The sequence below is a fragment of the Meriones unguiculatus genome, chromosome 11 (genome assembly GCF_030254825.1).
Source record: "Meriones unguiculatus strain TT.TT164.6M chromosome 11, Bangor_MerUng_6.1, whole genome shotgun sequence".
NCBI lineage: Eukaryota > Metazoa > Chordata > Mammalia > Rodentia > Muridae > Meriones > Meriones unguiculatus.
The window spans coordinates 16297611-16315544 of NC_083359.1; the positions used below are offsets into that span (position 1 = coordinate 16297611).

Consider the following 17934-nt stretch of genomic DNA (forward strand, 5'->3'; position numbering starts at 1 on the left):
GGCACTATTGAAGGATTAGAAGGATTAGAAGATGCAGACTTGTTGGAATGGGTGTGGCCTTGTTGGAGGAAGTGTGTCATTAAGGATGGGCTTTGAGGTTTCAGACACTCATGCAAGGCCCATGGTCTCTTTTTATCCTGTTGCCTGTGGATCCCGATATAGAACTGTTGGCTAAATCTCCAGCACCATGTCTGCCTATATGCTGCCATGCTTCCTACCATGACAATAATGGACTCTGAACCTGTAAGCCTGGCCCAATTATAAGAGTTGCTATGGTCATAAGTGTCTCTTCACTTATGAAGAGAACTTTGACCAAGACAGTTATCAACCTAGTATTTTCTATTTCTTTAGGCTCCCTTGTGTTTGGTCCTCTTGAAAGTCAACACAGAGCCACCTGGAGGAGGACATAGAATAAAGGAGGTGGGAATAGTCAAAGCACAGGATGAAGAAAAACTTCCCTTCCCCAGAGAGCTGGCTCTTGTAGGCTTCTGCTGCAGGTCACTGTAAGTGCTCTGCAGTGCTTCAGATCATCATGACTAAGGAATGGAGAACAAGGAAATAAAAAAATGGGAGACTTCCTTAATATTGTTGGAACCTAAAGATTTCCCTTTCTATTTCTTTAAGACAAACTTCCTTATGTCACATTCAGGTTTCAAGTTGCCTTTAGTCCACCCTGGAGCAATATTACCTGAGAAGATAGTAAATTTACTAAGATAATACACTTTAGTCTTTTTATTTATTTATTACAATTTAGTCACTTTGTATCCTGGCTGTAGGCCCCTCCCTTGTCTCTTCCTAGTCCCAACCTCTCTCCCTCTTCTCCCCTAGTCCACTGATAGGGAAGATACTCCTCCCCTTCTATCTGACCCTAGCATATCAGGTCTCATTAGGACTGGCTTCATGTCTTCCTCTGTAGCTGACAAGGCTGTATCCTGAAGGGAAAGTGATCAAAGAAGTGGTCACGGAGTTCACATTGTCTTTGGTACACTGAATTCTTAAGCCCTTCCACGCCCTGTCTATTGCTGTGCTATTAGCTGTTCAGAGTTCTCAAATACATGGGTCATGATTCTGTTCAGGTTTAACAGTTAAATCAAAGAAGGGTGACATGAATTTACTGCATCTTATCCAGAAGTGGAATTCATAGTTCAGTTTTTATTTCTACTTACAAGATATTCTGGGGTACTTGCACTTCTGTTTCTGTTGGCTCTAGCTCATACTGACCTTTACCAGTACCTAAGAATCTTTGTTTGTTTAACTATGCTGAATTTTTTTTTTAAACTAGGCTGCTGTTAGCATCCTCTGTAGAAGATATGAGCAAGTGTACATGAATTTAAGGACACCCCTCCCTGCCAAGCTCTCGACATTCAGAACAAAGAGCAACACTTCAATTTTTTTGTTGTTGTTGTTTTGTTGTGTCTCTGAAGAGAAACTTGGTTCAGGTCTATCTATTTTAGAGATAGTCTTTGAGAGCTCCAATTCTAAAAGGTGCTGCTGGAGAGGGTTCTGGTCTCTAGCAAGCACTGGACTACAAACTGTGATTGTCCCTAAGAGTTGTTTTTTTCTCATGACTTTTTCTTTCCTGATTTTCTGTTTTTGTTTCAAGAGATGGTTTTAAATCACTACAGAGGTTTTCTGCCCCTTCTTTAAATTGACTTTTCTTCTTCACAGCCTAAAAAAGATCTCTTATTGGTTATGTTACTTCTGCATAAGCCCATCTTCTACTTTTCCTTACAGTTAATGTCTGACCTGACTTTATAATAGTGCCAGTGCTTAATTTCCAAGAATGTTCTATAGATGTTTGAGGCAGGCTTTGGTGCTCTGCTTGGCTGACCAAACTCTACCTTGAGTAAGAAAGGAAGTATGGGCTGGAAATGTTTTGTCCTTCCTAAGCTCCTCCACTTTTTTTGAAGTATCTTGTAGCTCCCTATCCTTGGCCACAACTAATGAAGCACCCTGGCAGGCTAATAGCATTCTTAATATGCAAAGGCTCTTAGATTATGGCTTCCCTGTCTTCATAGCCACAAACTTTTCCTTTTACCTCAGGGGCCATATTGCTAAATATTTGCTATTGGTTAGTAATCATTTTTGTGACAGGTGCAAAGCACCTCTATGAAATTAGATCTGTAAGAATTCTATAGAAACTCCTGACAGAATGCTTGGGAGAAACTTAATAATTGGCTCAAGGTGATAGAGTAAACACTGCTTCCATTATTATTTTTAAAGACTGGAATTCTTTAACTTAACCTAAAAGTTGGCATTAGTAGATAAACCCCAGTAAGGAAACACTCTGAAAGGCTTCTTTATTCAAAGCTAACATACAAAAATGCTGAAAAACTGTCCACCAACAAGTTAACATGAGGTATTCAAGGTATTCAAGTGAAAAGACACAAAATGCTTCATTTTTCTCTATGATTGAACACAGTATAAAGACAAGAAAAAGGTGAAACCAAAACCAAACCAAACAAACCAATCAAACCCTCCGAAGCCCCCAGCACCCATTTTCTTCCTGAAGGCATACTATTAGGATTCTACTGTTATTCTGTTTGTAATCTACTCAACATAAAAGCATTGTCTTCCTCTGTCTTATAAAAACTTCCAAGTAGTCTTTGGTTTTAATTGCTTTTCTGGATATATTGGTATCTTTTTTATGGAGTATGAAACAAATGATATTAAACCTTTCATAAAATTACAAAAAAACTTAACAGTACATTTGGTGAAAAGCACAAGCTTAAGATATGTTTTATTCCAATATAAATATGAAAAAGAAAACAATGCAGGGCTGCAAATGTATCTCAGCTAAAGGGCAACTGGGGAGCATGTGCGAGGACCTGAGCCCAGCCCAGCCCTTACGCCACAGATTTCAGGGACACAGTGCAACTATTATCAATGTTTCTACACAGAAAGGAATGACACAGTTTAAAAATCTCATTCATAGATTTCAAGGCTTCCTTGAATTAATTTGCTGAAATAACTAATCTGGCATTTGAGTTATTGCAGAAAGCTAGCTCTGTACCTATCAGAAAAAAAAAATTAGAAAAAAAAGCATGCTTATGATTTCTAAGTTTTTTGTTTGTTTGAGAGAGGGTTTCTCTGTGTAGACTTGGCTGTCTTGTACTCGCTTTGTAGAAGTGAGTGAACTCATAGAGATCCACCTGCCTCTGCCAAACCAGAGTGTTGAAATTAAGGTGTGTTCTACCACGACCAGCTGACTTCCAAGTTTTATTAAAGTCATTCAAGTATTAATATTGTACTCTGCATTGTATAATATACAATAGGAGCTCGATAGATACTTTATACAGGATTGAGGTTCTAACTCTATTTGTATGAAATTTAGATTATGTAAAAATGATAGACTATAAAATCCTAATAATAGCATCTTACATAATAAAATGTTTTACTATTTTCTACATTACTGAATCCAGTTAGCTTTTCTATTTACACAAAATAAAGCAAAACCTTACCTCAGTGGCTTACAACAAAACTTACCAAAAATGTTGGTCTTCACAGTAAGTGCAAGGTGAGTATTATTCTTCAAAATTTCAAGAGCTTTAACAAATGTAATATTCTCAAAGTTTTGCCCATTGACTTCCATTATCTTGAAAATATTTTAAAAATACAAATTAAGAGAGAAATAGTATTAGTCACATTTACGATCTTAAAAGTTTAATAGTAGAAAAACCAAATAGAACTGGAGTAAATCACACCATATATGACCAATGCCTATTGTTTTAGAAAGATTATTATTTTTCCCCTGTACTGCATAATTTCCAAATCTTCCATTTTATGTATTTTAAAAGGTCATTTTCTTTGTGTTCCCAAATGAAATGGCTCAGTAGATAAGAGCAATAACTGCTCTGGCAATTGATGCAGGTTCAGTTTCCACTCCCATGGTGCCTCACAACCATCCATAATTCCAATTCTATCTAGGTGATCCAACACTTTCTTCTGGCTTCTGCTGGTATCAGGCAGGCATACCATGCAAAGACATTTAGGTAAAACACTCATACACATAAAATAAACCTAAAAAGGGGGGCTGCTAAGATGGATACTGGAGAGATGGTTCAGTGGTTAGGGTGCTTGCCAATAAGCCAGAATTTGATCCCCAGCCAGGTGTGGAGGTGCATGCCTGTGAGTTCAGCCTGTTCTACCAAGTCTAGGACGGCGAGGTCTACACAGAGAAATCCTGTCTTGAAAAAAATAAAAACAAACAAACAAAACAAAAAACAACAGAATTTGATCCTCAGAACCCACACAGTGAAAGGAGAGAACGGACTTCTTGGCCGTCCACATATGGATCATAGCCTATGTATGTGAACAAGATCACACACACACAAAACATAATAAACAATACATATGACAGTTTATAAGAAAAATTTTAATCATGTCTAGTAAGCTAGAAGAAAATACTACTTATATACGTATGCATATACAGATTTTAGTCAAATAGTCTAAAGGAAAATTTAGTATATTTCAAGGTAAAATAATTCATGCTAATGCTCAATGTAACCATGCATGCCTGTAATCCCAATACTAAGGCAGAAGGATCGAAAGTTCAGGGCTTTTTTTTTTTTTTTTTAAATTAATAAAAGAACCTGCCAGCCCACCAAAAGCAGCATTACTGTGACAGTTTTTATTTTCCTTGGTTGTACCCCACTACCACATTAAAAGCTTATGGGATTGGGGGTGGGGAAACAAATGCCAAGGGAAAAGAAAAAGATAAAAATCTATTGAACAGGTATTTTGGCTCTGTTGTGCTCTTTGTGGAGACCCTGTCTCCTCTAGGTCTTCCTATCATCCTCTTCTACCATAAAAATTCCTGCATTCTGGCCAAAGATTGGCTATGAGTCTCAGTATCTTCTTCAATATCCTGGTGGGTAGAGTCTTTCAGAGGTCCTCTGTGGAAGGCTCCTGTCCTGTTCCATGCCTTTCCTACTTCTGATGTCCATCTGTTTGCCCTTCTGAATGAGGACTAAGCATCTTCCCTAGGGTCCTCCTCCTTGCTTAGCTTCTTTAGGTGTACAGATTTTAGTATATTTATCCTATATTATATGTCTAATATCCACTTATAAGTGAGTATATATCGTGTGTGTCTTTTTGCTTCTGGGTTGCCTACAAATTTCATGATGTCCTTGTTTTTAATTGCTGAGTAGTATTCCAGTGTGTAAATATACCACACTTTTTGTATCCATTTCTCCATTGAGGGACATTGGGGCTGTTTCCAGATGCTGGCTATTAGAAATAAAGCTATGAACATAGCTAAGCAAATGTCCTTATTGAATGGTGGGGCCCAGAGGCCTGCAAGGACCGAAACTCCAACCAAAGACCATGCATGGAAGGGACGTAGACCCCCTGTTCAAAGGAAGCCCACAGGCTGCTCAGTCTCCAAGTGGGCTCCCTAGTAAGTGGTACAGGGGCCGTCTCTGACATGAACTCAGTGGCTGGTACTTTGATCATCTCCCCTGAGGGTGCAGCCTTGTGAGGGTGCAGCCTTGTGAGGCCACAGATGATGATGATGATGCAGCAAGCGTTTATGAGACCTGATAAGCTAGGGTCAGACAGAAAGGTAGGAGGTCCTCCCCTATTAGGGGACTAGGGGAGGGGTATAGGGGTAGAAGAGGAAGGGTGGGTGGGACTGGGAGGAGATGAGGGAGGGGCTGCAGCAGGAATACAAAGTGAATAAATTGTAATAAATATATAAATAAAATTGAATTAAAAAAATCTGATGAACAAAAATTCATCAGCAAACAAACAATTAAGCAGTAAACTGACATAAACATTTCCAAAGAGGAAGAGGACACAAACAACATATTAGGAAAAAGAAAAGAAAAAAAAAACAACAACAACAGAAGCAAAATCCAGAATTTAAAAAAGACATTTCAGGCCCAATGTGATGCTATAGACCTATACTTCCAATGTTCAGGAGACAGAGGCATTTGGATCCCTGAGTCTGAGGCCAGCCTGGTCTACAGAGCGAGTTCCAGGTCAGTCAGGGTTACATAGTGAGACTCTGTCTCAAACAAAATAAAATGAAACAAAACAAAACAAATAACCCATGCATACATACCAACATGCAATGGCAAAGAGATCTACAGTATGCAGTAATATGCAGTATGAAGAGATCTACATATTAACAACTCTCAACAACTTGAATGTCAAGGACAGAGAATAAAGATGTGTGTGTGTACAGGAATCAATAGTATAAAAGGGCTTGCTTTTTACTTCTATTAGGCAACAGTATGATAATGTGATATTTTCTACAACTTCAATGTTAAAGAGTAAAATCACTGTTACCGCAGAACTTTATACCACACTAAACAAAAACACTTTCAAATATATATACATACAAATATATACACAGTCTGGAAAATGAGTAGTAATAGGGACACATGATCTAGATACAGTGGACATGAGTGTGGGAGGAAGGATGGAAGAAGAAAAACCATAATAAATTTCATTGTTAAAAATGTACTTTTATTCCACTGCCTCCCACCTGCTGTGAAAAATAATATTTTAAAATGTTTTATAATAAAATACTTGAAAAACCATAATGACAATACTAATTCTAAAATACTGGCTGTTAGATATTTTTAATGAGTAGACTGAAGAAATGATGATATTAAAAAATTTCCTTAAGAAAATCAAAGGATTTTATTATTACTATTTTTTGACAGGGTATCACTGTGTAGGTAGCTCTAGCGGGCCTGGAACTGAGCAATTTGCCTGTCTTTGCATCACCACATCCTACTGTACCCACCAGTTTCTGACAGTCTGGGCACTGTAGGCTGTTTAGTGACCTCTATTCACTATGCACCAGCAATAGTCCCTAGGTTTTGATACCCAAACAATATTTTAAGGGCTGGAAATATATTGTAGTAGAATACAGTGCTCACCTAGCATGAGTGGGGCCCTGTGACAGCATCCCTATGGTATAATGTCAATAAACCAAACCAAACAATAACAACAAACCCCTAACAACCACAACAAAAATGTGTTCTCATGTCTATTTTTAGACACTGCCAAATGATGGTCATTTTGTATGTGAAAAGAAAGAAAACAACTCTGGTGTATATGAGAATCATCTATAGAGCTCTTTTAAAAGTATAGATTCCTGGGGCAAGGATGAAAGTTGGTGGTAAAGCACTTGTCTCACATTAGAAAGTCATGGTCTGAGCTCTAGTATTAAAAATAAATAAATAAATAAATAAATCGCAATAAGTCCCCAGACTTTTTTTTTTAATCTCAGCACCTGGGAGACAGAGGATCTCTGAGTTAAAGGGCAGGCTTGTCTATTACATACTGAATTCAAGAACAATATTACAAAGTGAGATCCAGTCTAAAATCCAAATAGCAAAACAACAACAACAACAAAAAACCAAATTAAAAAACAAAAAACCCCAATTCCTCTCGTGTTTCAATTTTTCTTGGTTTTTCACCTAGTTTACTTTGCTTATTAAATGTAGCTATGAACATTAGTTAATTTGATGCCATCACTTAATCTTCAGGCACTTACATTTGAAAGTACTATCGAGCATCTATTCCATCAAACTTGCAAGGGTGCTAGTTCATGCATATCTTTCTGCAATATTCTGTAGTTGCCAGGGTTAAGTTTCCTAATCCTTGGGAAATAGGAAGGGCCATTCAAAGGTGGTTATATTGATTGTGCCTTGTAGAATACATGGTTTTCAACCATATGATAAAGAAAATTTCCATCAAAAGTAATGAATAAATGATAAATATTTTGGAAATAAACCCTATTTAAGTATTTATACTAGGACTGGGGAAATAGCTGGATGGAAAAGCGAGGACCTGATTTCCTGGTGTTTGGGAAGGTAGAGACAGGTGGATCCCTGAAGCTTGCTGAGCAGCTACCCTAGCCAACTTGGTAAGCTCAAGGCCACTGAAGCTGTCAAGAAAAAAAAAAATGTAGGCAGTTCCCGAGGAACAATACTCAAAGCTGCCCTCTGGTGCGCATACATACACACACACACTCTCTCTCTCTCAAAACTAACCCCTCCCCTAAAGAAAAGAGACAAAAGTAACAGTATTTATAAAAGTGTGGGATTAAATACTTACCTGATCACCCCGTTTCAGTCCTGCATCAGCAGCCTTGCTACCAGGTTCTACTGCTTCTACAAAGACCCCAAATCCCTTCTCACTGCCTCCACTAAGGCTGAAGTGCAGCGGGGACTCTCGGGATGCCTTCTGCAGGACTACTTGCCTCCACTTAGCCTTTGCAGCACAGGCAATATTCAAGAGCCTAAGGTGACCATTCATTTTCTGTGAAGCAGAAAAGATTAAAATGTACCTATTCTTACAAATTGTAAAATAGTCTACAATGATTAGGAGCAGAACTAAAAAAACCACACAAACTACAGACCATATGAGCTAGGTAAACAAAACTGGGGAGGAGACTTCCACCCCAGGGCACTCAACAAAACTTCTTAACAGGGTAATAAAAGACTTTTAAATAATGAAAAGCTATTCCCGAATCTTTTGAATTCTTACTGTATTATTTTGCATAGCTCCTGGTATGCAAAATCAAAGCAGACTCTTCTAAAATTTTATTAAAAAATTAGAATGACTATTGTGTAATATTCAGACACATTCAAGTTTTCTGTATCTTCAAAAAATTTTAATTCTTTTGTAAACTTAATACATTCTAATTTGAAGTTCTATCCCTAGTTTAATATTTAATGATTCTCAAAAAGGTAATATAACAAATGCTTGTGAACATGATGTGGCTCTAATAAAAAGATAAAGATTTCTTTTCCTCCAGGGCAGTTATCAAAATTTACACTTGTACGTAATAGCTTTGAGTGGGAGATTTCAATAAATATTTGATTATTTGTTGGGGGTGGGGTGGGAGCAAATCCATAACTCAATCTCACCTTCCAATGTCTCTTAAATAGCTACACTCTGGCACTGCAAGAGATAAATGATGTTGGTGTGCCTCAATGGTCCATCAGTCAAGTTCCCCAATCTCTGTTTCATGCTTCCTCATTCTGCACAGAGCAGATATGCTGCAGCAAAGTCTACAGGAACTGAGGGGTAAAAAGGGACCAAAGCTGACACTTTCTTCTTTTTGTGTTCAACTCAACCTGCTTATGCTCCAGAAACTATGCTTCTGAGTAGTTTCTCTGTGGCAGTTTTAAGGGTTACCTCACAGTCCTCACATAATCTCCCCAAATTGGAGATTAACACTTTCCTACTGAGATTTAAGGCATAAAGCTTAGGTAACCTGTGCAAGTACACATTCTAACAAGAGGCTAGTTCCAAAACAAAAGGAAGCATGGAAGGAACATGTCTTTTTATTTTGGTGAGGACTTGTCATTCTGCAACAGACATGTGAGACAATGGAAACTGTTCTGAGTTGCTGTTCTTGCTGAGGAAGTAGGGACAACCCTAAATTATAAAAACAATAAATTCTTTTGAGCCTTACTGTATCTTCTAGATTTTTTTCAAATTCTTCTAGAAATCGAGTCATAGCAGGATCACCTTCAAAATCATTAAAATGATTATTTACCCACAAGAGTACAATCCGGGTCACCTGTGGAAACAGGAGAAAGCACGCAGTTGTGAGGCATTCTTCTGCCTGGCTGAGTTTCCTTTATACAAAAGGCTTGTTCTAACAGAGGCACAATTTAATTTCAGCATATGTTTTCTCTGGTTCAGCGAGAAGACACAGACTGGGATATGTATTTCATAGTGTCTTAAACACAAGCCTCTGTCTGCCCTAAGTGCAGACAGTCATTTCAATCAAAATACATCATTAAAAGTGTTCCTACAGTTTAAAATGCATCTGACCAAAACACTGAAGAAAAACAAATCTAAAACTTCACTACACGTCAAATTTGTAACATGCTGAGTTAATTTTTAACTTAAGCTGTAGAACACAGTGAACTAAGAAATGTGGGGTTAGAGAGAGGGCTCAGTGTATAAAGTGACCGCTATGAAAGCATAAGGATCTGAATTCAGATCCTTAGCACTACAAATCAGGTGTGGTGGCATACACCTGTAAGTCCGGTGCTAGGAGATGGAGACAGGATAATCTTGGGAACTTGATGGCCAGCCAATGGATGTCTCCAGTCCAGTTTAAGATCTTCTATCAATAACGTAGCGGGTAAAAAGGATGCTAGCCTCCACATCTTCATGGGCATGTGGTCCTCCATACACACAAGTACCCACTCCCACATAAAACTAATAAATATAAGTGGATTTGAATACTGTGTCTAATAAAGTCATTAATGACTCACACTCCAAAATTTGTGACAGGATACCCATAATATCACCATTTTAAGCAGTCTAAAGCACACACTTCAGTGGCATTTAGTATATCTAACAAAGTCACATATTTATTACATGAAGTTCATTCTTTATCATAGCTGTTTTCAACCTGTGGGTCATGATCCCTTTAGCAAACCTTTATGTCCAGAAACATTTATATTATGATTCATAACAGTAGCAAAATTACAGTTATGGTAAGTAACAAAAATAATTTTATGGTAACCACAACGTGAGGAACTGTATTAAAAAGGTGCAGCATTAGGAAGGTGGAGAACCACTGATTTATAACCTCAAAAGAAGAATCCATATTCATTAAGGAATGTGTTCTCACTCTGAACCCTTTTGACAGATCTTGATTTCTGTCTCCGTGGATTTTTCCTATATCAGATATTTCATAGGCACTGACTCGTGTAACAGGCAGCTGTTTATGACTGTTTTCTTTCACTTAGCACTTCATTTTTACGCATATTTATTTTACTGCCATGCATGGTTATCTGCGATAAATTTTGGGTTGTTCCCACCGTTTGACAATTATCAATAGTGCTATGAGTATTTGTGTCTAAGTTTTTGCTTGCAAACTTATTTTCTTATTTTCCAGTCATTTGTTCATTTTTCAGTCATGTTGCTTGTCTTTCTATCCTTCAGTTTTTAAGAGTTCTTTATTCTGGTTAATAAATCTTTATCACATTTATGATCTGCAAATCTTTATGTTGTTTTATGGAATGTTTTGCTTTTTCCATTTTCATATATGTGTGTGGAGTATACATGTGCATGTCTGAGGTTGATGTTGGAAATTATCTTCCATCACTTTTCTACCTTATTCACTGGGTCAGAGTCTCTCAATCAAACCCATAACTTGCTGATATGTCCAGTCTTGCAAGTCAGCTTACACTGGGGAAGCCCCAACTCTACCTTCTGAGGCTGGAATTATAGGCTAGTTGCCATGGCCACCTGGCATTTACTTGGTTTCTGGGGATCAAACTCCTGTTCTCAGCCCTTAACAAGCAAAGTGTTTTAATCACTGGGCCATCTCCCAAGTCTCTATCTTGTGCACCTTGATAGTACTTTCTGATACAGAAAAAATATTTTAATATTGGAAGTTCAGCTTATCTGTCTTTTCTCTTTTATGCTTTGGGTATCCATCTGTAGAACTAAAGCCAATTAGTCTAAGCACATTGTAGTTTTAGTTCTTAAATTGTTTTCGCTTATTACTAGTGTATATGTTCATGATACATGTGTGAGGTACATGTGCTATGGTGTGTATTAAGGTCAGAGAAAAACATTATAGAGTTGGTTTTCTCCTTTCACCTGTATGTGTGTTTTGAAGTTTGAACTCAGGTCTCCAGGTTGTTATGATTCTGCAGTAAGTATCAATATCTACCGAGCCAGTCTGCTAGCCTCAAATTTGTAGCAATGGTCTTACATCAGTGGGTGGTGGAACTCCAGGCATGTGCCTCCTCATATAGCTACTAATATTGTTCCTATACTTAGGTCTCTGATCTCTTTTGAATGAATTTTTGGTTATCCATCTGCAGAACTAACGTCATTAGTCTAAGTGTATGAAAGGGTCCAGTTTATGCTTTTTCATAAATATATCTAACTATTTCTAAATTATGTTTTGGTTCATTTCCTAAGCACTTCTTTATTTTCTTCAGGGCTGAAGTATTTGCATCTAATTCTAAAACATGGGTGGTAGTGGTGGAAGGGAAAGGCTACAATTTTGGATGTCTTCGAAAAATAAAATTTATAATTTGCCCACATCTTTACAATATAATTCAGAAAGGCATACCAGGAAAATAGGACCCTACTTTTACTACTTTCTGAAAACAATTTATTTCCAACCAACATGATGAGGTGTCTTTCCATTAAATGTACAGACGTCCCATGAAATAAGCTAAAATTATTAATTGAAAAAAGCAAACAATAGTTAAAAAAAAAAAACACAACAAAAAACAAAATCAAACAAACCCCAAAGACAGATTTAAATACACTACAGGAAAGAACCTAGATGCTGACAAACTTTTCAGATTATAGAATCTGTAACTCAGAAAAGCTTAGATGTTCTTATCCTAAGATCTGTCTTTTCAAAAAGTTCATTTGTGGAGTATTAATTAAAACTAAACACCCTTATGCTTTATTTATCTGTATAAACTACTACCATGGTTCCCAAGTTTATAGCCAGCTGTAATGGTCTTACTTCAGTTTCTGATTTCTGTATTTTTATTCACATCACCAAGATTATTTTATTAGGAAAAATGACTAGATATGTCTGCACTGACTCATTAAGTTATTTAGGTGACCTTATTTTTTTCATTAAAAAACAACAACAAAAACCCCACTTGATCTATTAAGTGTAAAAGTGTATGTTGATAAAATCTAGAAGTTAAAGTTAAGTCGATGCTTTTCATATTTACGAACCAACCTTATCCCTTAAGCTGTCAATCTTAAACCATTCCAAAAGCTTGATCCCAACATCCAAAGGGCTTTCAAGAAATGTTCTATAAGTTAATAGGAAATCTTCTATGTATGTTGGGTCCACAATAGAATGTTCTTCTATCAAATGCATGATGAGACGCTCAGGTGTTGCCTAAAAATCCAAGGAAGAAAAGAAAAAGATAAAACAAACTTCAAGGAGTCAAGTAATACTTTCAATTACTCTCCTTTGTGGCCACCTTAAAAGCCTACTGGTGAAAGAATACAGTCTTTAGATTGTAACTAGGTAGTAGCCAGAGGTTTAAAATTAAGATATCTGCTCAGATATGCTTGTTTCCAATGGCATTTCATCATCATAGTACCTAGGAAATGTACTGACATAACAATTACTGTTACTTCTGCTACAATAGGGCATGTAATGACTGTCCAAGGCAAAGAAAACAAACAGAAATAAAGAAGCAAGCAAGCAAGCTTTCTTCCATATTTAATCCACCTCAAATTCTTCTGTCTACAGGAATAACACATACACACACACACACACACACACACACACACACACACACACACTTCTTACTGAGTTTCTGAACCAGTGTTAACTTATTAGACCTTACAGGTTAAAAAAAAAATTATTTTTTGGTGTTTGTATGTGTCATGTTGAGGCCACAGTACAACCTTGAGTATTGTTCCTCAAGCACTTGTCTTTATCATTTTGAGACAGTCTCATTGGCCTGGGACTTGCCAAGTAGGCAATGCTTGGTTTTATAAATGTGGGTTCTGAGGAGCAAACTGAAGGTCTTCCTGATTGCGAGGTGAACATTTTACCAACTGTGCTACCATTGTAACCCTGGTCTGCTCCCTTTTCTAAAAGTAGGTAAACAGAACATACATAAAAGAAAAATACTCAGTTAGATAGAAAAGCAATTGTGGGGCTGGAGAGATTACTCAGTGGTTAAGAGCACTTGCTGCAGAGGACTTGGGTTTGGTTCTTGGCACCCATATAGGAGCTCATAACCATCTCTTCCTCCAGTTCAGGCGATCCAATGCTCTTTTCTGACCTCTGTAGTCACAGCACATATGCAATGCACATACATACATGCAGGCAAAGCACTAGTATACATAAAATTTAAAAATCTGTGATCCTTATGTTTAAACTTTAGTTTTCTGCAACCATACAAATAATCGATCACAACATCTGTATAGTAAATATATAAACACACTGACAATACTGTTACCTTAGAAGTTTCCCCCCAAGTGCACCCAATGCTAACAAGATATACAGATCACTTCTCTTGAAGGTACTCGGGGGTAAGAAAGACTTCATATAACTAACTTACAGCATAGATACTATAGGTTATTCCTCTTCTTACCCTCAAAAATACGAAGTCTAAAATTATCAAAATGGGTTTGTTATTTAGGTTTAGGAAATTTATGTGCTCTTGGGGTGTACATAGCTAAGTCAGTGTGGTAACTGACCAAGCTTAAAGGAAGAACATTGTCTCGTTTGCCTAAATCAAAATCAGCAGATAAGAGTCTCTACAGAATCTGGGCTACACATTGAAAAATTTGAAGAGCCCATTACCATGCAGAAGTATGTCACCAATGTTCACAGTAGCAACCAAGAAAATTGGATACCTGCAGAGAGAATCACACTCTGGATACTCTTTACTTAGATGAAAGGCAAAAGACCTGACTGACACTGCTATACTGGAGTGGTAGAGACTGGTTAAATCCAGGAAGTACGCCAGCGGAGTGCTGCACACCTCTACTCCCAGTACTCAGGAAGCAGAGGGCAGCCTGGTCTATGAAGAGAGTTCCAGGACAGGCAGGGCTGTCACACAGAGAAGCCCTGTCTTGAAAAACCAAAACCAAAACCAACAAAAATTCTAGCAAATAAGCAGGAGGATTAATAGACATGGAAGCAAAACAGTAAAAGAACAGCCTGTAGACTAGTACTAGAAGTGTATCATATAAACTCAGAATGCAGAACTGTAGAAATGCAGACCAAGTTGAAGATTAGATGAGCACTGATAATGAACATAAACACCTGTTTTTCTAGCTCTGACTCATGAGGGGCTATAAATATACAAAAAAGTAAGTTTCCAGATCCTGATTTATAAATGCTATCCTCCACTGAAAAGAAAGTGTTCCAAGAATAATGAGGGCACTTCAAAAGAATAAAAGTGTCTGCCTGTGGATCATTTCACTGGTTATACCTCAGAAAATACCTGAGCATTAGAAACATACTGATGGTAAGAGAGTATGACCATACCAAGTATAAATTAAAGAATGACAATTAGGTTTTATAAGAGAAATCAGGAAAATACCACTTTTAGCAGGAGTCATCAAAAATAATGAAAACAGGTGGGAAGAGGTTTGCACTTCACTGTTACTATCCAAAAATTGGAGGCAGTGCCCTGATGATCGTCTCAGAACATCTCTTCCTCTCATCAGTTGTGAAGCGTCACAAATGGTGACCTTACATTAAAAACCCTGGCATATGGACAGGAGGTCAAGGTTAGATCCCTAGAGGAAGGTGCGCAGCACTGCACCAAATTCGCACGAAGAGTGTTAATTATAGTGAGACTCCTCAATGAAAACTGACTGTAGTTTGGTCATGAGTAAACGTGGCAGGATACAAGATGTGCGCTCTTTAAGTCTGCTGGGGAACAACAAAAGAAAGACCAAGCAACTGAAGTGGACCAAAGTGGCATGACAATGAAATACAACTACAACATTACTGGGAACATTGATGAGAATTCACTGGGGACTTCAGATTGACTATATTACCTCAGCAATATACATTTCCATTCTTGGAAAATTCTATGATGTTTATGCAGGAGTGTTCTTGCTTTTAGTAATGCTGAGACACTGCATTTATAAAATGTCTCAGTTGAAAAGAATTCTGATGAAAACGGGGCAAATGGAGTAAATATTATAAGTGGGGGAATCTGACTGACAGAGCACTGTTCTTGAAATGCGCACATGGCTATGTGCAGGCTAAAAGTCAATTGCACAGGTCATCCTCAACTGTTCTCTACCATATTTTGAGACCAGGTCTTTCACTAAATCCAGAGCTCACCAATTAGGCTAGGCTGGGTGGCCACTGAGATAATGGGACCCTCCTGTCTCTGGTTCCCCACTGCTTCAATTACAGGTGCACACCACAGTACCCAGATTTTTACATGATTTCTGGGGAACAGACTCAGATCTTTATATTTGCATTTGTGTGACAAACCCTTTAATAAAATGAGCCACCTCTCTAGTTGTTATAACTTTTAAGTTTGAAACTATTAAAAAATAGGGGTCTTTGCCAACGACACAATGATAATGTGTATTTTATTTATGTTTTCCTTCCTTCCATTTTTTTTTGAAACACAGTTTCATATAGCTGAGTATGCCTTGAATTTGCTTTATATATAGCTGAAGCTAGTCTTGAACTCCATCTCTTTCCTATACCTTTTTCAGTGTTGGAATGATTAGGTGTGCAACCCCACACCCTGTCAACCTTTTTACGCACAAAGCCTATATTAAGAGACAGCTCTAAGAATTCAATTCCCAAGAAAGAACCGATATATCAGATATGCGACTAAGTTGTCTATTTGCCAATTAATGACATATTTTTCAAACAAGACTAGTTTAAAAAAAAGAAACACGTATTTAATTTTCAACTATACTTGCTCTACTTTGTATCTAGAGGTTTTCAAAGAGAAGAATTACAAAGAACACAGAAGAGTAAGATGTAGAGTAAGATTGCTGCTTTGACTGTAATTATGCTAAAGTTTCTGATTTACATCACTCAGTCATAACCTTACTTCCCATATCTCTTCTGTTTTTAATTTAAAATAAGGTTCAGAGAGGCCAAAGCCGACTGCAAGCTAAAAGGAGCTCTGCATCTTCATTGTGGACTCTATGTGTCTTGTGGCTAGTCTTTAAAATTTCCTGTTCCTGTCTCACAGTTAACACTGCTTGTTTCTACAACCAACACCCACCATCAAGGGCTTATATAAACAAGAAGAAAAGATTTGGCCAGTATAATCTAAAACAACATTGTATCAATTTAGATATTAAACAGCAATATTATCCTTCATCATTCAAATTTGTAAGAACTAGCTAAGAAAGGGATGGAAGAGCCAACACATTAACTGAATTAGATGTCAATATGCTAGTGAAGAATTTTACATTACTCAAAAAAGTGCTTTAAAGCCTGTTTATTTTTTTAAAGCAAGATGAAAGATCTAAATGAAGTTTCTAGAATAAGAAGTAAAAACACCCACCTTGATTACTATGTGTCCTTTCCTGGTTCCACTCCGGTCTAGTTCACGGTGCTCATGTACCATGACAATTTCTCCCTCTTCCTCAACTTTATGGGTATTTTTTTCCACATGATTTAAAATTCTCCAATAATCCTGTTGGGCTATGCAGACAAACTGCCCAAGAACAACATGGGGACAGTTAATGAACCTATAGTACATAAACACATCACTATGCACCAAGGCACAGCACAAATGTAAGGTATCAAGTGGCATCGGCTCTATCTCATTCAATTTGTTTAACCCTGAACAAAAATCAAGGTAAATAATTCACACAAAGAGAGACCAAAGTGCAATCATCTGAATTCTGCTCTAAAAGGAGAAGTGAACATCTACTTCTCTCAAACAGACACTATGCAAAGAAATCATGAAGCTGGAGTAAGTCAGAAACAAACAGCTCACAAGTTCCTATTTCCTTCCTTATTTAAAAACAGAAAGTGCCTGAACTGGATAATAAGACTTTGAATGTTCAAATAAACCAACATTTATTTGGAACATTTTCTTAAAAATTTTATACTTTGCTTAATTCAACAAAATTGGAGAGATATAAAATCTACTTTTTCTTGTCAACTGAGGCTATTGAAAATCCTAGTTCTCAACTACAGCTGTTTTAATTTGAGGAAGAAAGAGTATAACTCAGCCATTTCCAGTCTCAAAGGAAGAGAGAACATTGGGCAGAGGTCAGCTTACCTGACAATCATCAACTTTGGTCCTGACAACTCCATGCATGTACTGCTTATCCAGAGTGGGAACAATTCCAAAACTATTTCCCATGAATAGATTTTCAACTTTCCCATCTGGATGGCTAATTTCTACAGTGCCATTTAAAATGACATACCATGAGTCAAGCTATAGAGGAAAATAAAGGTGTTAGACTCTTAAAAAGGACAGTGATTAAGTTAACTTT

General features: G+C 37.3%; 1 protein-coding gene across 14 annotated transcripts in view; it reads right to left on the reverse strand.

The window, feature by feature from the left end:
- Nucleotides 1-17934, reverse strand: part of Rapgef6 (Rap guanine nucleotide exchange factor 6) — a 177582-nt gene that overhangs the window by 61001 nt on the left and 98647 nt on the right. For all 14 annotated transcript variants that reach the window (XM_060363698.1, XM_060363697.1, XM_060363700.1 and 11 more), the window contains 6 exons: nt 17718-17876; nt 16992-17144; nt 12707-12871; nt 9440-9547; nt 8074-8277; nt 3487-3595 (listed from right to left, as the gene is read on the reverse strand). In XM_060363698.1, coding sequence (XP_060219681.1) covers nt 3487-3595; nt 8074-8277; nt 9440-9547; nt 12707-12871; nt 16992-17144; nt 17718-17876 — 898 coding nt within the window. The remainder of the gene's footprint in view (nt 1-3486; nt 3596-8073; nt 8278-9439; nt 9548-12706; nt 12872-16991; nt 17145-17717; nt 17877-17934) is intronic.